The 22,911-nt window shown below is 40.8% G+C and overlaps 1 protein-coding gene across 1 annotated transcript in view; it reads left to right on the top strand.

Moving 5' to 3' along the window:
* Positions 1-22,911, top strand: part of LOC137436297 (voltage-dependent calcium channel subunit alpha-2/delta-2-like) — a 208,918-nt gene that overhangs the window by 59,961 nt on the left and 126,046 nt on the right. Inside the window, exons 7-11 of the mRNA XM_078786300.1 lie at positions 15,377-15,455; positions 17,946-17,995; positions 20,902-20,991; positions 21,954-22,019; positions 22,200-22,271. Of these exons, the coding sequence (XP_078642426.1) occupies positions 15,377-15,455; positions 17,946-17,995; positions 20,902-20,991; positions 21,954-22,019; positions 22,200-22,271 (357 nt within the window). The remainder of the gene's footprint in view (positions 1-15,376; positions 15,456-17,945; positions 17,996-20,901; positions 20,992-21,953; positions 22,020-22,199; positions 22,272-22,911) is intronic.

Raw genomic sequence — 22,911 nt, 5'->3', positions numbered from 1 at the left:
CATGAAACATTTACATTTTGTAGTCCCTGGTGTTGGGCTAGCGGCTAGGGTGCCGGCTTAGGATCCTGGGTTCGAATCCCGGTCGATCGCTGAATTAACGCCAGGGGGGTTGACTCAGCCTGTCATCCTTCCGAGGTCGGCTAATTGAGTACCAGTTCACTGGTAATTCCCTGTTTGTCGTTAAAGGCGGCAAAAAGGGTTGGCGTCAGGAAGGGCATCCGGCCGTAAAACATTGCTTCAAAAAGGGGACCAAAAAACAACAACAACCACGGTTCCCGAAAAAGGCCAACCCCCGCTTTGCGGGGAAAAATGGCCTCTAAAGGTGGTTATATATATATAGTCCATTGTATAATTTAAATAAACATAAATGCAAATTTCGCATGTGGAAAAAGTAAGTACACCCTTGGCTCTTCTAATAGGTGGTATTGCCCCCTTTGGCAGAAACAACGTCAAGTAGGCGTTTCTTATAACTGTCTACCAGTCTCTGACATCGACTGGGAGAAATTTTTGCCCACTCCTCCATACAGAATTCTCCACACCAGAATTGATGAAGCAAGTAGCAGAAGATTGACCCTCAAGTACCACCTTCATCTTGCGATTTGTAAGGAAAGCTGAGATGATTGAATGCATCACTCCAGATACACCATATGACTGAAGCTTGTGGAGCAGACCCTGGTGCCAAACTTTATCAAAGGCTTTTGAGATATCCAAAGCAACTAATCGAGCTTTAACCTTGAGCTCCAATGCCCTGTTGAAATGATCTGTAATTAAGGATAGCAGATCACCTGTAGAGCGAGAATAGCGAAAGCCATACTGGCAATCAGTGAGGAGTTCATTGTCCTCCAGATGGCTGAGAAGTTGTTCATTGATGAAGCATTCAAATACCTTCCTTATTACAGGAAGCAGGCTGATGGGGTGATAGTTACTTGGTTCAGAATGCTCACCTGCACCCTTAAAAACAGGGACAACAGAAGCCACTTTCCATAATGAAGGAAACACTGAAGCAGACAAGCACATGTTGAATAGCTTGTAGACTAGACGGATTTATGGGAAAAGGCCATGTATAAGCTTCTCGGTGCATTGTTGGGTAAAAGTTGGGAACCTCACTTTTTAACATAATTAGGGTATGCTGAATTTGATTAACCCGGTTCCAAAGCCAAATTTTGAGGTTTGAACTTTGAGAATTTTGAGGTTTCCTCTGTTGATTCACCACGACATATGTTGTTCTCCAAGACTGGTAAACCAGAAGCAATGTCACCAACAAGTGATGCTCTTCATTTCCATTTGATGCGAGTACACTATCAAGCCATGGTATGGAGAAATGTTCATTGTGCCATACCTGACCTTCCTGCACCTATGGAAATGGGATGGAAACATGGTGATTCAGGACTGGAGCCTATTCTGATGTCACTGAGTCCAATCCCAGAAAGTTGCCTCGGGATGATTTGTTGTGCATGCCAGAAGCAATGCAAGACTTGACGCTGCAAATGTCGCTATTCAGAGTTGAGATGCCCATCAATGTGTGCTTGTCAGCAACAGAGTGATGATCAGACCCCTTGTATGAATTTGATGTAGTTTGGCAAAACAACATGTGTGACATTCCTGAATGTTTGTGCTTCATGGCCATGTATACTTAATTTTAGAATAAATGGTTGTGTGAAACATTGTCTTATTAAAACCATTTCCCATTTTATAGTGTCCAATTTCAATATCAGTTTGAATGTCTCTTTCAATATGTCGCCAACTCTCATATAGACTAGACCAGCGGTTCTTAACCTGTGGGGCGCGCCCCCCAAGGGGGGCGTGAGCAATTTTCAGAGGGGGCACGGGACGGCAGTATAAACGTCTAAATAACCCCAAACGGAAATTATAATCCCCCTACTGAAAAAAATTAATTAACCGAAAAGATAGCGCCTTATATAATTCCTAGTTTGTTTCAGTCTCAACTAACACTTCTTTTTTTCTTCCGACAGATTATTAACTGGAATCGAAGTCAATGGCAATGAGTGCGAAAAAGAGGAAATACCAAGACGAGTACATCAAGTTCGGATTTGTGGCACTTCAAAAGGGTGACGCAGAGGTTCCTCAGTGCGTTATATGTTACAAGACTGAGCAATGATGTCATGCGGCCAACACGTTTGGAACGCCACTTGAGGACAACCCATCCTGAACTAGCAGACAAATCACAGGCATTCTTTGTGGTGAAAAGGGAAGCCTTGAAGCGAGCTAAGTTGGACAGCAGTGGGACATTTCGGCAACAGACGTCAAAGATCGTTGAGGCGTCCTACGAGATTGCCCTGCTAGTAGCAAAGAACAAGAAGAGCCATACAATCGGAGAGACTCTCATTAAACCGAGTCTACTGCGAGCGGCAGAGCTCATCCTGGGGAAGGATAGTGCGAACAAACTCTCGGCTATCTCCCTGTCGAACGATACCATCAAGGGACGGATCGATGAAATGTCTCAGGACATCAAAGAACAAGTGACTGACCAGATAAGGGCCTCGCCTGTCTTTGCCATCCAATGCGACGAAACGACAGACGTGGCTCAGTGTTCTCAGCTGCTCATGTATGCTCGTTTCATATTAGGCGACAGCGTGAAGGAGGAAATGCTATTTTGTCATCCCCTGGAAACTTACACGACAGCAGCGGATGTCTTTGAAGTGGTATCGAAGTTCTTCGAAGAAAATCGACTTTCATGGGACGTGTTGGTAGGTGTTTGCACAGACGGAGCTCCGGCCATGCTTGGCTCGCGTTCGGGTTTCGTTACGAAGGTGAAACAAAAGAGTCCCTCTGCTATTGGTACACACTGCGTTATCCATCGTGAGTCCTTAGCATCTAAGACCCTGCCGCTGAAATGAGGGATTTCCTGAACCTGGCTATCAAGGTAGTCAACTTTATCAAAGGTGGAGCCTTAAACAGTCGCCTGTTCAAACAGCTGTGCAAGGACTTGGACTGCGATCATCAAGCCTTGCTTTTCCACACAAACGTGCATTGGGCCTTCGAAGGGAAACATGTTGGGGCGAGTCTACGAGCTGAGGGAAGAAGTCGCAACATTCCTAGACGTGCAGCGGAAGGCGGATCTCTACAAAATGTTCCAGTCCCGAGAATGTCAACTGTCTCTAGCTTACCTCATAGACATCTTCAAAGCACTCAACGGTATCAACCAAAAACTGCAAGGGAAGCACATAAACATTATCACGCAATACGACGCCATTCGAGCCTTCATGGCTAAACTCGACCTCTGGAAATGCCGAATGGAGGCCGGAAACATAGCTTGTTTCCCAAACTTGGACTCTGCCGTTCCGGATGGCCTTCTCGATTCAAAGTTAAAGAACCAAATCATCGATCATCTGACTGAACTCAAAGCGGCATTCATCCGCTACTTTCCTGACTTGGACGAAAAGCGAAAGACCTGGAAATTCATCAGAAACCCATTCCAATGCGACGTAGCTGATGTTTCGGACGAGGTCCAGGAGGAGTTTCTGGAGCTGAAGTTCAACTCCTCGGCTGAGGATGACTTTGAAATTCTGGACCTGGAGACATTCTGGGTCAAGTATCTTCCTGTTTATCCTCTGATCTCGCTTCAAGCTGTTCGGATTCTGACGATGTTCGGATCCACGTATCTCTGCGAGGCTGCATTCTCCGCGCTGGTCGCTGTCAAGACCAAATACAGAAGCAAGCTGAACGTTGAAGGAGATCTGCGCTGTGCTCTCTCTGGCACGCGACCACGAATTCCGGATCTGATAGCTAAGAAGCAGTGCCAACTATCTCACTAAAATTTGGTGAGATTTTTGGCATTGCTTCTTTAGTGACTAAATTGTTGTTTCATTGATTTTGCGTCCTTTGACGTGACATTTCAACGAACGTGTTTTGTGTAGTTACCCTTTCCTTTCATCGATCCGTGCCTTGAGCTTGTTTGCGTTTTGATGCAATAAAACGAGGTTTGTAATCTCTCCTTTGTTATTTTGAAAGAACATTATCTGTTCAGGGGTACCAGATCGAGTGTTTGAAATAAGCCAGGGCCCGCAAGGGCCCGGCCCTGGCTGCCATGCTTAGGGCCCTGGCTGTTAACAGAATCTACGTCAATAGCCAGGGCCCAGGGCCCAGCCCTGGCTGGCTTCAATATCAATGAACAAACCCCTCAGAATGCACCACAGAGCACCTAGAATTCAAAAATTTCCTGGGGGGGACCCCCCAGACGAGAGGGGTAACCCCTCTCGCGCTCTCCCCAACGAGCGGCTTCGTCAGATGTAGGTGGAGGGGGGCGTGGAGACGAGCAACAATTGCTAAAGGGGGCGCGACACTAGAAAGGTTAAGAACCCCTGGACTAAACGGATTTATGAAAAAAGGCCATGTATAAGCTTCTGGGTGCATTTTGGGGTAAAAGTTGTAAAGTTAAAGTAAAAGAGCTGCATGTATATACATGATATGTAAATGCTTGTTCAGATAAATTGTCCAAAAATGACAATTTGGCGGCCATTTTGTTTATGCTAATTAGAAGGTCAAAAACTCAAAATTCGGCTTTGGAACCGGGTTAATCGAATTCAGCATACCCTAATTATGTTAAAAAGTGAGATTCCCAACTTTTACCCAAAAATGCACTGAACATTCACATTTCTCAGAAATCCGTCTAGTCTATTGGCAAGAATCGATGACAGTTCAGGACAACACATCTTCAATACAATCAGAGGGATTCCATCAGGACCATTCGCTTTTGCGGCATCTAGGGTACGAATAATTCTGGCAACCTTCTTCGGAGTGATAACTGGCACAAGAATATCAGAGTCTGTACGAGATGGAAAATCAGGAAGAGGATATCCCTGATCATTGAGTGTTGAATTAGAAACAAAGCGGTTTGAAAAAAGATTAGTCTTATCCAGAGGTGAAGTAACAACCTCTGGTCCATGAAAAAGAGGAGGTATGGAAGATTTATTGCGGTTGAGTACACTGTTGGCAATCCGCCAAAAGTCCAGAGAGCCAAGCAACACTTTGTGATAGTACTTTATTACCTCACAACACCCATATCCCATATTTTGTTAACCTACATATAATTATGGCATTTAGCTTTGTCTATTCACGTGATTTTAATGCAAAAACATTAAGGGCTACAAAAACACAAAACTAGATGATATTCATGGAATACTTACCCTGCACAACCAACTTTTGTGAGCCAAATCTTCTGTTTTTAAAGGGTTTTTTTTTTCTTTGATCCAATATGGCTGCCAGACCACGTGAGCAACATAGTAAATTTATATTCCCTCATATAATTGTTGCAACGGTTGCTAGAGTGAGATGTGCATGGAAGAAGTTTCGGGAACTGAGTGGCGTGCTGACGAAGAGGGGAGTGTCGTTGAAGCTGAAGGGAAAGGTGTATGCTGCATGTGTGAGAAGTGTTATGATTTATGGGAGCGAGACATGGGTAATGAACATAGAGCAGCAACGAAGGCTGGAAAGGGTGGAAATGCGAATGGTTCGGTGGATGTGTGGAGTATCGTTGAGAGAGAGGAAGACAAATGATGAATTGCGAAAGATGATGGGAATAGAGCCTGTGATGGATGCTGTGAAGAGGAACAGGTTGAGATGGTTTGGTCATGTGTTGAGGAAGGATGAAAGTGACTGGTTGAGAAGAGTGATGGAAATGAATGTAGAAGGAAGTAGAGGACGGGGAAGACCAAGAAAGACTTGGCTGAAGATGGTCGAAGAAGAAATGCGGGCAAGGGGGTTAACAAGGGGAGATGCAGAAAATAGGGCAAAATGGAGAAGATTGTCATGGGGACCGCAAGGCTAACCCCCGCTCTTGCAGGGAAAATGGCCTTAAAATGCCTGTTGTTGTTGTTGTTGTATAACTGTTGCGTAGATCATGCTCAAGAAATTTCAAACCGATCAGATTAATCGTTGTCCATGTCAAATTATGACGTCATAATGAAGGCACCATTGACATCATCGTTAACAACACTTATTCCCCATGTGGAGTTCTTTACAAAAAGGCACGTTTCAATTTTTTCCATGGAGCCGTTTCGGAGATATAGACTATAGAGGTGCAACGTTTTTCGTTTTTTTCCAAGATGACGCTCGTATCACGTGACCTATGACGTCATTATCAATAAATTATACAGGCGGAGGCGCTACGATGAAATTTTTTTGTCAATGGGACCAACGGTTGCCGAGAAAAATAATTTTTAAAATGCAGGAAATAATTTTTTAAAAGTTCACGTACGCACCCGATCGCCAAACCTGCGTTTCGCTTTGCGAGAGCAGGGTAAATATGCTGTAAATTATGACCACCGCCACACCCATATATGCTTCATGCTTGCACTCTCAATTTCATTACTCATCTCTCCCAAACTTTTTCCCCTTCTCTTCTCACTCTCCTACCCTCCTTTCTCTCCGATCATCCTAGCCTGGCCTACTTTTCTCAATTTTAATTTTGTAAGTATATGCTCCCTCACTCCCCTACCCCTCCTCCCTTTCTCCCCCCTCCTCCCTTTCTCCCCCCTCCTCCCTTTCTCCCCCATCATCCCTTTCTCCCCCATCATCCCGTCCTCCCTTCCCCCACCCCTCCACCCCACCCACCCTCGTCGCATCTACATATGCTATGAGCTGTAATCTTTTTAAGAGTAATACTTAATTAAAACATTTAAAAGTGTTGCATTACCTTTTTTCTTTCCTACAGTAATGAGAAATATAAACGTAATCAAATGCATGGATCGCCAAAACGTTGTTGGAATATAATCACGTGTTTGATCATGCATTGAAATAGCCTTTGCAATTTTAATTTTGAGAGGAGCAGCCTTCTTTGTATTAAGTACTATAATTCATTATTTACCTGCAAATAACTGTTTAACTCGTACATATCAGAGTTATTACTTCACCAATTGTGCTGCAAAGTGAAGTTTTAATCTTTCAATCATAACACCTGAGTTTTTTATTTTTGGTTTTGTTTGTGACAATCACTCACAATAATCAGATATGGGTCTATGTCCTGACTCAGCTTTAACCTGAGCCAAAGACAAAGTAAACCGTTCGCTGACACCTTTTTATTTCGATAAACTTGACCCAACAAATTTGCGCATTAATCTTTCCATTTCACGATATTTATTTTTTCATTGTTAGGTATTCGAGCCTTGCTATCCGTAAAATTGCATTCCTTCGTTGTTTATTTAAGGTGGTTTCATCAGAGTATAAACTGCATTCTTAAAATCTGGTTTAGTATTGGTGTTAATACAACAACAACAACAACAACATGCATTTTAAGGCCATTTTCCCTGCGAGAGCGGGGGTTAGCCTTGCGGTCCCCATGACAATCTTCTCCATTTTGCCCTATTTTCTGCATCTCTCCTTGTTAACCCCCTTGCCTGCATTTCTTCTTCCACCATCTTTAGCCAAGTCTTTCTCGGTCTTCCCCGTCCTCTACTTCCTTCTACATCAATTTCCATCACTCTTCTCAACCAGTCACTTTCATCCTTCCTCAACACATGACCAAACCATCTCAGCCTGTTCCTCTTCACAGCATCAATCACAGGCAATATTCCCATCATCTTTCGCAATTCATCATTTGTCTTCCTCTCTCTCAACGATACTCCGCACATCCATCGAACCATTCGCATTTCCACCCTTTCCAGCCTTCGTTGCTGCTCTACGTTCATTACCCATGTCTCGCTCCCATAAATCATAACACTTCTCACACATGCAGCATACACCTTTCCCTTCAGCTTCAGCGACACTCTCCTCCTCATCAGCACGCCACTCAGTTCCCGAAACTTCTTCCATGCACATCTCACTCGAGCAACCGTTGCCGAGTCTGATCCACCTTCTCCATTCAGCATGTCTCCGAGGTAGCAAAATGTTTTCACACCTTCCAGCTTCATGCCGTCTCCAAGATCCAACTCAACATTTCCTCCATCTGCAGCTCCCTCTGTGCACACCTTACACTTGAATGTAGCTGCCACACTGGTAAATGACCCTCTCAGACCACTACATTTTTGATGAACCCACTCAGCGCACATTGTACATTGAATGGAGTTCACTCCGACACCTTTCCTGCACACAGCACACGGGCACTTCCCAGTTCTTTCCACCTCACCACATGCTTTACCACTTGCCATCACCTTCGTCTTTCCGATATTCACCTTCAGACCTTTTGTCTCCATACATTCCTTCCACTTGTTCATCTTTTCCTTCAGTCCATCCATACTTTCCGCAATCAACACCAGATCATCTGCATACAACAACTCCCACGGTAAACCCTCCTTTACGTTCTGAGCCAGCACCTCCATCACAGCTACAAATAGTAGTGGACTTAGTACCGACCCCTGATGCACTCCCACCTTCACCTCAAACTCACCACTGTTCCCGTCCTTCGTCCTTACAGCTGTGCGTGCTCTTTTGTACATTGCTATCACTACTCTGATCAACCATTCCTCCACTCCTAACTTCCTCAATGCCCATGTCAATACTTTGCGTGGAACCCTATCGAATGCTTTCTCCAGATCAACAAACCCAAAAAACAACTTCTTCCTCTTCTCCATGTACTCTCCTGCAACTGCCTCACAATGAAAAGCGCATCTGTCGTTCCTCTTCCTGGCATAAATCCAAACTGCATTTCGTCGATCTTCACTTTATTCCTTATCCTCCTCTCCAACACCCTTTCCAATACCTTCATTCCATGCTCCAATAACTTTATCGCTCGGTACGAGCCACACTCCAGAGGGTCACCTTTCCCCTTGTATAGAGGGACAAGGGTACTCAGTTCCCAATCCACTGGAATGCGGCCTTCTTTCACCACCAGATTACAGATCTCTGTCATTCTCTTCACACCCCAACTTCCTGCTGCCTTCAACATATCTCCCACAACTCCCGTCGGCCCTCCCGCTTTTCCACTCTTCATTGCTGTTATCGGCAGAGAAGATAACTGAGAAGTTTTTATCCCTGGTGTTGGGCTAGCGGCTAGGGTGCCGGCTTAGGATCCTAGGATCCTGGGTTCGAATCCCGGTCAATCGCTGAATTAACGCCAGGGGGGTTGACTCAGCCTGTCATCCTTCCGAGGTCGGCAAATTGAGTACCAGTTCACTGGTAATTCCCTGCTTGTCGTTAAAGGCGGCAAAAAGGGTTGGCGTCAGGAAGGGCATCCGGCCGTAAAACATTGCTTCAAAAAGGGGACCGAAAAACAACAACAACCACAGTTCCCGAAAAAGGCCAACCCCCACTTGCGGGGAAAAATGGCCTCTAAAGGTGGTTTTTATTGCTGTTATCGCTTCCTCAACTTCCTTCTCAGTTATCTTCTCTGCCGGTCCTAAAACTGGGTTACTCTCTATGTTGCCATCCCATTCATTCTCTGTATTCAACAGCATTTCCATATATCTTTTCCATCTTCCTTTAATTCCATCTGGGTCGACAACGATTTGTCCCACTTCATCCTTCAAGCAACTCACCCCCATCACGTCACACCTCTCTTTCGCTATGTGCTTTGCAATCCTGAATACTGCTTTCTGACCCTCTTCTGAATCCAAGCGTTCTCCGAACATTTTCCTACATGCCTCCTGCGCCTGCGGTGTTAATAAGAGAGCAATAATCATTAGTATACTCTTAATTGCGAAACATTATTTTTCGTCCCATTTCCCTGCTGCGCGGGGGTTGGGGTTTTACAATCACTTCTGTCTGTCTGTCTGAGCCGTAACTTTTTTACCATTTGAGTTTTGTCATCAAATGTTCAACAACGCTTTCTTTTGAGTAAATGGAGAAGGCAAATTAATAATTTGGTCAATATCTCATCAATTTTCATTCAATTATTAAATTTTTTTGTATACAAGATCGAGGCTCATGAAAGAGCGAAAATTTAAATTGACCTGAAATTTAAATTTATCATTTGAATTTTGTCATCAAATTTGCAACAAAGCTTTATTATGAGTAAATGGAGAACGCAAATTAATAATTTGGTCAAAGGTCTGGTAACATAAAATTGTCAATTTTCATCCGATTGACCTGAAATTTTAAGAATTTGCATATTGGGTCACTGAATTGGTTCACCAATCAAAAGCTACAAGCCAGTTGTTTTTTATTCGATAAAAAGGTCAAAGATCAAGGTTGCATAAAATCACCACTTTTCACCTGATTGACCTGAAATTTAAATAATTTGCATATCGGGTCACTGAATTGGTTCACTAATCAAAAGGTAGAGTTGATTATTTTTATTCTTTTTTAATCAATATAATTTTTAATCAATTTTCAATTAAAAGGGTTTTTAATCAATAGGGTAAAGGTCAAGGTTGCACAAAATCATCAATTTTCATCCAATTGACCTGAAATTTTAAGAATTTGCATATTGGTTTAGAGAATTGGTTCATCAATCAAAAGCCAGAACCTGATTGTTTTGGTGTTTTTAGATCAAAAGGGTAAAGGTCAAGGTTGCGTAAAATAACTAATTTTCACCCGATTGACCTGAAATTTAAAGAATTTGCATATTGGTTTACAGAATTGGTTCACCAATCAAAAGCCAGAAGCTGATTGTTTGTTTTTTTTTAGATCAAAAGGGTAAAGGTCAAGGTTGCGTAAAATCATTAATTTTCACCCGATTGACCTGAAATTTAAAGAATTTGCATATTGGTTTACAGAATTGGTTCACCAATCAAAAGCCAGAAGCTGATTGTTTTGTTTTTTTAGATCAAAAGGGTAAAGGTCAAGGTTGCGTAAAATCATGAATTTTCACCTGATTGACCTGAAATATAAAGAATTTGCATATTGGTTTACAGAATTGGTTCACTAATCAAAAGCAAGAAGCTGATTTTTGATTTTTTTTCCATCGAAAGCTCTAATGTCAAGGTTGCATAAAATCACCAATTTTCATTTTGTATTTTGTTTAAACTGTTATCGTTATTTGAGCATATGGAAAAAGAAGAAGAAGACATCTGCATACAAACGGACGTGGATGGTCTTTGCATTTTCAGATGCTTTCTAGTTACCCTCGCCAGAGGAGAGGGTATTGCATTTGAGTCCGTTTGTTTGTTTGTCCGCACAGAATAAATATGATTTTCTCTGCAACCGTTGGTCCGATTGACAGGAAATTTTCACCATAGGTGAAACTCCACCTGTATAATTTTTTAATGATAATTATGACGTCATAGGTCATGTGGTTTTTTGGAAAAATCGAAAAACTTTGCACCTCTATATCTCGGAAAGCGCTGAATCGAAAAAAATTGAGACATGGCTCATTGTAAAGAACTCTCCATGGGGAATAAAATATGTTAATGATGATGTCATAGGTGCCTCCATTATAACATCATAATTCGACAAGTACAAAACTTCATCCAATAAGGTTAAATTTCTTGCGCGCCATGTCGGCATAAACTGGTGGAGAAAAAAAAAAATGATGACGTCGTCGGTCACGTGGCTCGGCCTCCATATTGGAAAAACCGAAAAGGTTTGCACCTCTATATCTCCGAAAGTGCTGAATAGAGAAAATTGAGACATGGCTCATTGTAAAGAACTCTCCATGGGGAATAAAATATGTTAAAGATGATGTCATAGGTGCCTCCATTATGACGTCATAATTCGACAAGTACAAAACTTCATCCGATCAAGATGAAATTTATTGAGCATAATCTAGGAATAAATTAGTTTAGAAAAAAAATGATGATGACGTCATCGGTCACGTGGTTCGGCCGCCATATTTGTTTTGACGCAAAAGCCTTAAAAAACACTGAAAATACATCCTGGCGAGGGTTTGCAATCTCTGCTCTTTTTCTTGTTTTTAATTGACCTCCTCTCCAGACACACTCCCACCCGCAACCTCCGCTCTGCTGGTGCCAACCTCCTGCCCTCCCCCCCCCCCCATCCAGACCAAATTCAGATCCTGGGGGGACAGGGCCTTCTCCATCGCTGCTCCCACCCTCTGGAACTCACTACCTCACACCATCAGAGACTCCTCCTCACTCACCACATTCAAAACATCACTCAAGACCCACCTGTTCAACACTGCATTTTACATTTAACCCACAGCATTTAACCCCTGACTATCTCTTCTCCTTCTCCTTCCTTTTGCTTTGATTTATTTACCTATTTATTTTTGTCTTTTTGCACTTGTTTTTTGTACTCCGTCAAAGCGTCTTTGGGCTTCTTGAAAAGCGCGATATAAAATAAATGTATTATTATTATTATTAATGCATTTACGATTATTTATATCCAAAGGGTGTTTTTTCGACACCATTTGTGAGTTATAACCATTTTGAATTGCAGCGTGAATTTTAATATCTTTAAATGTGGTGAAAGCTTTTTTAAGGAAGAAATGTTAACAGAATATTTACATCTTGTATATTATAAATGTTCGTTTTAATATCCATACTGAATTACTGGTTCCCAATTCATTACTAAATGATGCAAAATTATTTACAACAAGCACTAATTAATTTCCAACTGAATATCAAATCGTATTTTCATCAAGCCGAAAGGCGAATGATGTGTAACGTGGCACATAAAAAGATTATTAATAGTGATGTAGCAAACCAAACGAGAACACAAACATATGACAGACTGATTTCACGGCTCGAACATAGTTCATCACAATTGCAATCGTTTCCTTATTCACCCCGCATAATGGAACCAGTGCCTCTCGGCATCTCAGCATTACCATGCGGCTCTTAGAAACCCTTTACCCTCATTAAAATTATCATTGAGATTTAGCTGGCGAGGAAAATTTATGTTTTAAATTGTCCCGAGTTAATTTGCGACATGTTTTTTTCAGTGTATACCTGAGCTGTTTGGTGGATATGCTGAAAGGCGATTTTTGCACAATTTTTAATACGTTTGTAAATTGTAGAACAAATTTGTGAAACACCATTTTACATATTGTAAAACCGTCATTACATTTAATGTCACAAAATACAATTCTAAATATAACAGATTTTATTTGTAGCCACTATGGCCTTGTGACCATGGCCACATCATGTGTTTTTTTTAAAAATAGAAATTGAGTCTCATGAAAAAACTAAGTAGGACGACAGGTTGACAAACATGCGGCAGAGGGACAGAGGAGGATGACCAAACCTAATAGTCCAATAATGTCGATTTTAAAAACACTTTTATGTCCAACAAGTATCTGTTGGCACGCTTATTCAGTGGTATCTGCTTGATTCGGAAACAATGAAACACCATTTTGTATCCTCTGATATCTGTATTGATTTTAACATTTTGAGCTTCATTTCTTTTTGTTAAATGATTCATAATAAATTAAATCAAAAGGTGATTTTCTTTAATGATTTTTAACAACTTCATTTAAAATGAAAAAAACACTTGTGTGGATATTGACATTGATGCTTAATCAGGAACTTTGCATGACTTTTACTCGTCATTGATGTGATTAGTACATCAGTTGTAGGCCTGTGTTGCTCCATTAATTAATTTATGCCATTCATTGATTCCATATTTCATGATTAGGGCTATTCCCTGTGGCCATAACAAAGAAGATTCCCTGGGGCCATAACAAAGAAGATTCCCTGGGGCCATAACAAAGAAGATTCCCTGTGGCCATAACAAAGAAGATTCCCTGTGGCCATAACAAAGAAGATTCCCTGTGGCCATAACAAAGAAGATTCCCTGTGGCCATAACAAAGAAGATTCCCTGTGGCCATAACAAAGAAGATTCCCTGTGGCCATAACAAAGAAGATTCCCTGGGGCCATAACAAAGAAGATTCCCTGTGGCCATAACAAAGAAGATTCCCTGGGGCCATAACAAAGAAGATTCCCTGGGGCCATAACAAAGAAGATTCCCTGTGGCCATAACAAAGAAGATTCCCTGTAGCCATAACAAAGAAGATTCCCTGTGGCCATAACAAAGAAGATTCCCTGTGGCCATAACAAAGAAGATTCCCTGTGGCCATAACAAAGAAGATTCCCTGTGGCCATAACAAAGAAGATTCCCTGTGGCCATAACAAAGAAGATTCCCTGTGGCCATAACAAAGAAGATTCCCTGGGGCCATAACAAAGAAGATTCCCTGGGGCCATAACAAAGAAGATTCCCTGTGGCCATAACAAAGAAGATTCCCTGTGGCCATAACAAAGAAGATTCCCTGTGGCCATAACAAAGAAGCTTCCCTGTGGCCATAACAAAGAAGATTCCCTGTGGCCATAACAAAGAAGATTCCCTGTGGCCATAACAAAGAAGATTCCCTGTGGCCATAACAAAGAAGATTCCCTGTGGCCATAACAAAGAAGATTCCCTGTGGCCATAACAAAGAAGATTCCCTGGGGCCATAACAAAGAAGATTCCCTGTGGCCATAACAAAGAAGATTCCCTGTGGCCATAACAAAGAAGATTCTCTGTGGCCATAACAAAGAAGATTCCCTGTGGCCATAACAAAGAAGATTCCCTGTGGCCATAACAAAGAAGATTCCCTGTGGCCATAACAAAGAAGATTCCCTGGGGCCATAACAAAGAAGATTCCCTGTGGCCATAACAAAGAAGATTCTCTGTGGCCATAACAAAGAAGATTCCCTGGGGCCATAACAAAGAAGATTCCCTGGGGCCATAACAAAGAAGATTCCCTGTGGCCATAACAAAGAAGATTCCCTGTGGCCATAACAAGGAAGATTCCCTGGGGCCATAACAAAGAAGATTCCCTGGGGCCATAACAAAGAAGATTCCCTGTGGCCATAACAAAGAAGATTCCCTGTGGCCATAACAAAGAAGATTCTCTGTGGCCATAACAAAGAAGATTCCCTGTGGCCATAACAAAGAAGATTCTCTGTGGCCATAACAAAGAAGATTCCCTGGGGCCATAACAAAGAAGATTCTCTGTGGCCATAACAAAGAAGATTCCCTGGGGCCATAACAAAGAAGATTCTCTGGGGCCATAACAAAGAAGATTCTCTGGGGCCATAACAAAGAAGATTCCCTGTGGCCATAACAAAGAAGATTCCCTGTGGCCATAACAAAGAAGATTCTATGTGGCCATAACAAAGAAGATTCCCTGGGGCCATAACAAAGAAGATTCCCTGTGGCCATAACAAAGAAGATTCCCTGTGGCCATAACAAAGAAGATTCTCTGTGGCCATAACAAAGAAGATTCCCTGTGGCCATAACAAAGAAGATTCCCTGTGGCCATAACAAAGAAGATTCTCTGTGGCCATAACAAAGAAGATTCCCTGTGGCCATAACAAAGAACTTTGCTTCTATTTTCTTTTTACCATTTTTTTTGTCAGTGTGAATTTTAATGCCCTGTTTTGGATTTCCTTTTATAGTAAAGTAACTTTCACAGCATAATCCAATGTGAGTAACAATGGTGCATACATTTAGGATTCAGTTTAAACTCGAGTTCACAAGCAATGAAACTTCAGAATTGTTTTTTTAATCACCGGTCTTTTTTTACTTCCTTTCGTTGCAGGTACGAGTATTCACGTTTAGTGTGGGGCAACACAACTACAACGTTGGCCCTGTACAACAGATGGCATGCACCAACAATGGTACGACACTCGAGCATGCAGTAATATTTACCATGCAGTACCATGGTGTACCATGCAGTTACTACTGTTCTTATAGGCACTCTGCCATTATATCTGTTTGTGCTTAAATTATGTGCAGCATTAAATAGCTTCTGACACTCACACAGGCCACTACATTTATTGTGGCCCATGAGTCTATCATCATCATCATCATCATGAGCTCCAGGCTTCATTTCTCATTAGAAGCCCACAGTTCATAGGAAGCCGGCCACTCCAACCAGATTCCCCCAGAGATCGAGTAAATTTCTGTATTATGCGAGTTGAGAGGAAGTTGTAATTGAGTAGCGTATACAGTGTCAAGTTCAAGGCGACAGCGTGATATATATATATATATATATATATGAACCGCCTTCAGAGGCCATTTCTCCCCGCAAGGCTGGGATTGGCCTTTTTTGGGCACCTTGGTCCCCTTTTTGAAGCAATATTTTATGGCCGGATACCCTTCCTGCCGCCAACCCTGTTAGTCACCTCTTGTATCACGTTATGTTACGTCCTGATCCGCTATATGTTATAGCCACTCCACGAGCCTCGACGTTGTGTGTGTGTGTGTGTGTGTGTGTGTGTGTGTGTGTGTGTGTGTGTGTGTGTGTGTGTGTGTGTGTGTGTGTGTGTATTGTCGAGGATCGTGGAGTGTCTATAACATATAATGGATCAGGACGTAACAGAACAAAAGGAAGAGTAGAAAGAGAGGGGAACCACAACAACAGTGGAGATGAGGGACAAAATACTAGAGTGAGACTTGGAGAAATAAGGGATGTGGGGAAGAATGAGGGCAAGGGAAGGACACAAAGGGTGAACAACATGGATACAGCCCAAACTCTTACGAAGAAAAAGCTGTAAACTTGAAAAGAGGTGGCTCTGGGGAGCACCAATGGGTGGAAAAGATCATGGTTTTGGATTGGAGATAATCTGAGATGGTGGTGAACAGCTGTCTTGACGCCCTGGAGGAAAGACTGAGATTGAAGAGATGAGCAGTGATTCTGGATTTTGGGCTTTCACCAGAAGATGGTTACTGGCACACTGTGTGTGCCTCGCAGAAACCTGGGAGGGAAAGAGCCAAGAGAGGGCAGAGGGTGCAACACCAAAAAGTAGGCGGTGAAACACAGAGAGGCCACCAACCTGTCTGAAATGCTAAAGTCACAGGCCTACTAGATGCCAGCTTTGCCAGGCAGGGGCGCCAGCCCAAATGGGGAGAGCAGTACTCCATGAAGCTGTGAATTAAGGCCTTGTAGGTTGTCAAAAGTTCAGATTAGCCAATATAATATGAAGTTAAGTTGTTTTCATAAATATACCATTGATGTATTAGTTGTAGTGTGTTAAGATATTTCTTATGAGAGTAGGTTTGTTGTTGTTGAATATATTGTGTCGGGTAGGGGTAAGAAGGAAGATTGTGTCTGTTCTCCAAGGTGGTTGGCAGCATGTCCAGTTGCTATTACAGTGCGAGCCAGTTACTACAATAGTGTGAGGTTGTTGGTAGGTTGCAGGATGTTACATGAAGCCATTCGTGGCAGCTGTTGCATTGAATAGAGGTGTTCCTCTATTCAATGCAATTCAATGTCTTTTGCATTTAAGGCAGATGTCGATTAGCCCTGCATTTAGTTTTCTCTCCAACTAAGAGGAGCAGAGAGGTGGAAAACCCCTGCTCTGGTATCGCAGAAAAAGAAGAGAGAAAGGGGGACGGAGTGAGGTCATTCATGGCCAGCCGATATGGAGCCATAGTCCGAAGACTGCGGATGTTGGAGGAGGTTTGCAGTGTTTCACTTCCACTGGTAGTCCGACGATGGATATGTCTCCTCCACCAGGATGCCCTCCGATTCCCATGAGTCTATAAAACCACAATATGAAATGAAGAATGCAGAAAGTAGGGTGACAAATAGAATAGATCTGGTTATATTTTAAATTTATCCAGGTGGAACACTTCTCATGAAAAACTTTGTAAAACAAAGTTAAGTTACCTGCACGATTTCCTGGCTATCTTATAATGCCTTTTTTTTTTCAACTGGGTCATTGTGGCGTCGAAACTGAAATGATCGACTTTCTGATCACTAGCCAGATGCCATTACCCCAAAAATGTATGTGCACAATGGCTTTGGGCATGAAGTAGGTGGCCAAAGATAAGCTATATCAGACCACGGTGTGATGGAATTTGAATAAATGTGGATAGGTGAAGGTCTTTTAACACCGATAATGCTTTGTTCGGACTCCAAATAACTGAACTTTGAATGCTGTCATAGAACCATAGCTGCTCTAGCAAGCTGTGGCCGCAATATTTAATTTAGCTGTGCCACAGGCTAATGCTTTTATTGTGCTGTACATTATAGCATCTTGTCATTTCTGTACCGTAAAGATCTGATAAACGCCACAGAGACCTGGCAAGATTGTGTTTTAGAGATCCAAGCTATTTTCACAAATATTGAAGCGCGAAGATAATTTTATGCCTCGCTGCCTCAGGGTATTATTCTGCAATTCCAAGCATTGGAGCGATTCGAATCAGCACACAGGTGAGGCTCCGTTGTTCGAGTCTTGGCGAGGGCATGGGTGTATTGCAATGTCGACGGGTCAGAATGCATCTGGAGAAGAGAGACAGTGAGAGGTTGGATAAAAGCATTTATACATTTTTCGTCTTCAAAAGTTCTTGGGGGTTTTTTTTAAGGCAAATCCCAGCCTACTTTTGATTCGCTCTGCATGATTTTAGACACGCCGGCACGTTCTTCGTCTCTAGTATGTGATCTACTGTCACAACAAAATCAATACTATAAACACTGTTATTACACTTGTAATCATGATTAATATTATGCAAAGCACGAGTGGAGCGAGCTGCCGTTCAATAAATTACAAAGAACGTTTTATAATGTAAAAGGACATTTGGCCCACTACACCTGTGTCACACCTTTGAATCAGGAGGTTCAGAAAATTTTGAAAACATTCGACCAGTCAGGATAAGAGAGGGGATTAGAATGAATATTTAACTTATACATTATGAACTAAATCAACTGACCAAGATTATTGAATAGCCTGAGGGTCTGAATCACCATATTTTGAACATTTGCCTAAAGATAAAATTCTAACATTTTATCTGAAGACAATTTACCTTATAAAATATAATATAAAAAATTGCAATTTGCCTAATAAAAATATTTGCCTCAAGAAAAAATTCTAACATTTTATCTAAAGACAATTTACCTAACTATATAAAATGTAAAAAATTGCCATTTGGCTGAAATGAATGAATGAATGATCGTTTTAAGGCCATTTTTCCCCGCTAGAGCGGGAGTTAGCCTTGCGGGCCCCATGACAATCATGGTTCCCTGTTTGAGGCAATGTTTTTATGGCCGGATGCCCTTCCTAACGCCAACCCTTGGTCACGCTCTCACGATGCGCAGGGATACGGTGTACCTATTCTAAATCGGGGTACACACCGTGATCATTCATCCCAGCAAGCTGGTACTCAATTTGCCGACCTCAATAAAAACATTTGTCTAAAGATAAAATTCTAACATTTTATCTAAAGACAATTTGCCTAATATAATAAAATGTAAAAAATTGCAATTTGCCTAATAAAAACATTTGCCTAAAGATAAAATTCCAACATTTTATCTAAAGACAATTTGCCTAACAAAATAAAATGTACAAAATTGCAATTTGCCTCATAAAAACATTTGCCTGAAGATAAAATTCTAACATTTTATTTAAAGACAATTTGCCTAACAAAATAAAATGTACAAAATTGCAATTTGCCTTATAAAAACATTTGCCTGAAGATAAAATTCTAACATTTTATTTAAAGACAATTTGCCTAATAAAATAAAATGTAAAAAATTGCCATTTGGCTAATAAAAACATTTGCCTGAAGATAAAATTCCAACATTTTATTTAAAGACAATTTGCCTAACAAAATAAAATGTAAAAAATTGCCATTTGGCTAATAAAAATATTTGCCTAAAGATAAAATTCTAACATTTTATCTAAAGACAATTTGCCAAACAAAATAAAATGTAAAAAATTGCCATTTGGCTAATAAAAACATTTGCCTAAAGATAAAATTCTAACATTTTATCTGAAGACAATTTGCCTAACAAAATAAAATGTTAAAAATTGCCATTTGGCTAATAAAAACATTTGCCTAAAGGTAAAATTCCAACATTTTATCTGAAGACAATTTGCCTAACAAAATAAAATGTAAAAAATTGCCATTTGGCTAATAAAAACATTTGCCTAAAGATAAAATTCTAACATTTTATCTAAAGACAATTTACCTAATAAAATAAAATGTAAAAAATTGCCATTTGCCTAATAAAAACATTTGCCTGAAGATAAAATTCTAACATTTTATCTGAAGACAATTTGCCAAACAAAATAAAATGTAAAAAATTGCCATTTGCCTAATAAAAACATTTGCCTAAAGATAAAATTCTAACATTTTATCTAAAGACAATTTGCCTGATAAAATAAATTTTAAAAATTGCCATTTTCCTGAAGATAAACCTCATAAAATTCTGATTTAAATATTGTCAGTTGGAAAACGTGAAGGAAAAGATTTGCCCAATTGATTTGCCAAATAAGCTGTGTTCAAATGCTTTCAAACTGGGAGAATGGCAGATGAATGCAGCAGCAATGGAATATTTAATCGCTTCAAGTAAATTGCCGAGAAGTCTAATTGAAAGAACGTTGGCGTGATGTCAATTATTTATGAATAAATTCAGAATTTTTTTTTAAATGATTCAATATTAACTTCCTGAAATCCAGTTAATATTCAATGCATCTATTGTTGAACTGTTAACCTGATGTCTCCATATTTTATTGTAGACATGAAAGCATCGATAACTAATAGGTTAATTGGGACAAATAATTATAACTAGTAATATAAATATTGTAACTAGTAAATAATAACGATAATATTGGGATAATAATTAATAGGATAATTGGGACAAATGATTCCAAACCAGACTAGAACGTCACTCGGTAGAGCGCATACCTCCGCCAGGCTGAACACTCTTCCACTGATAGGCTGGATCTAGATCAAGACATGAACCAAAATCTAATTGGCTTATTCTTGTCGCCGAAGCAACTCATCCACCAAGTTTTGTCATAAATCATCCACAACATTTTGAGATATTGCGCTAAATATCGTTTTTGGCCCCATCTCTCAATGGTGAAGAATCACTTCTTTTTTCAACTCTCTTGTACGGATCCAGATCCAGATCTTCATGAAAATCTAATAAATTAATTCTTGTTACACACCCAACCTGTCCACTAAATTTTGTCTGGATGCATTGTTAACCTTTTGAGATATACTGCTCACAGACAAGCTAACAGACAGACAAACAGGGCTAAAAAATATAACCTCCGTCCACCTTAGGTGATGGAGGAAATTACAGGGTTAACTATGATGGTTTCCATTTTTCAGAACTACCTGAATGTACTTGGACGCCCCATGGTCTTGGCTGGTCCTAAGGCGAAGAAGGTGCAATGGACAAATATGTACAAGGATGCGCTGGTGAGATGCTGCTTGTGTTCACCACAACATTAATTTCATGTTTCGGACATGGAGAACTTAAAGAGGTTTTCCAAAAATTTTCACAGGTACAGTATTACACGTCACACAAACTTGTGCTGTAATATTATCTGAAAGATAGGGCTCCTACAGAGGGCGTTGCATCAGCGGCACTGCCACACCCTCAACCATTGATGCCATCCCGCAGTCTTGTGATGCACACAAACGAAGAAGAAGCTGAAAGATGAGCTATGTCTTAAGGCTATGACTAGCTCAACATGTTGTGACAATGTGGGTTCTATAGGCCTCTTATCAATCTAAAGACCCACAAGGAAGCAAGTCAATAAGTTACTGAAATATTGAAAAGGGTATAATATGTACATAGTTTGATTCAAATTTTCATGCTGTTGATTAAACAGACATGTCTGAGTTGATTTGAATGAGGCAGGACAAACTTCCTCTGACAGTAGTACAATTGTACCAGTTGGAGGATGTCTGATGGCCATTCTGCTGAAGGACTTTAACCAACTTTAACCAATCAGGTTGTTTTTTTCAGTGTGTTCCACTTCCATCAGAATTTGACATTTTCAATTTTCTGGAGCATCGAGTGCTTCTAAATTGATTTCACCACCTAGTTATACCTGGTGTTGGCCTAATGGTTAGGGCGGCGGGCTTGGGATCCTAAGGTCCTGAGTTCGAATCCCGTTGAATTAATGCCAGGTGGGGTTGACTCAGCCTGTCCATCTTTCCGAGGTCGGCAAAATGAGTACCAGATAACTGGTTATAGAGAGGCCATCAGCGGCAGATGTGCCCACAGAAAAATGATCCAACCAGCAGCTGGGTGGCTGCACACGAACCATCCACCCACCACCTAGTTTGAGTATGTACTTCACGTCTGCATTTCCTTATATAAATTTGACATTAAAGAATATTTGACTCACACTTAGCTGTTCTCCTCCTCGCAGACAGAAAGCTTCGTGATAACTGGAACACTTCCCGTCTTCAACATTAGCTACGATCAAAAGAAACAGGTAATTTACATAGGATGTTTATCATTGATCTGCTTATATAATTGTACAACACAATCATCCTCAGATACAATTGTGAGCATCTTAAGAATTTTTGCCACCTGTTCAAAAATGTCCATTTTGTAGTGACTTGTTCAGGATTAAAAACAAAGGCCTTGTTTTGTGACCTGAGTGTATTTTCAGAACCAGCTGCTGGGAGTGATGGCCATTGATGTTTCCCTGGAGGAAATTAACAAGCTAACACCCAAATATCACGTAAGGCCGTCTTCGTGTGTGTATCGACCCTTGCGTATGGCATGGACTCAAAAGAAGAAATTGAAACCTCATTTGCTCACTCCGATTCCTTTCTCACTTACATGTGAGAGGCTGTTTCATACGAGATTAGTTCATTTCGTTCAATAAAAATAAAAATGTTTTTCATACATCATATTCTATCCAGACAAAAATGATGTCTCATTAACTCCATCACAAAAGATGGACGGAGGTTATATTTTCATCCCTGTCTGTCTGTCTGTTTGTCTGTCTTGGCAAAACTTGGCAAAAAAAAAAATTTGACATGTTGATCACTCCGGGTTGTGTGTTTGTGTGTGTATCTGTCCACTCACTTATACTTGCCTGCAGGTCACAATTTAAAACTGATCCTCACGAAACTTCACCAAATGGTAGGGTTGGTGGTCCGACAGAATCATATTTCTTTTTGAGTTCAAAAGGTCAACATAGGCCAAAGGGTCAATCAGTTACTTCGAATTTCTAAAATCCTTCATTTTCATCCGATTGACTTGACATTTGAATAAGATTTACTTATCAGCGAACTGAATTCAACCACCAACCATTTGTGAGATCAACATCGGCCAAAAGGTCAACATAGGATAAAATTTTTTAAATGGCAATTTTC

The sequence above is a fragment of the Myxine glutinosa genome, chromosome 11 (genome assembly GCF_964187855.1).
Source record: "Myxine glutinosa chromosome 11, kmMyxGlut1.1, whole genome shotgun sequence".
Taxonomy (NCBI): Eukaryota; Metazoa; Chordata; class Myxini; order Myxiniformes; family Myxinidae; genus Myxine; species Myxine glutinosa.
This window is presented reverse-complemented; position numbering and strand designations above follow the sequence as displayed.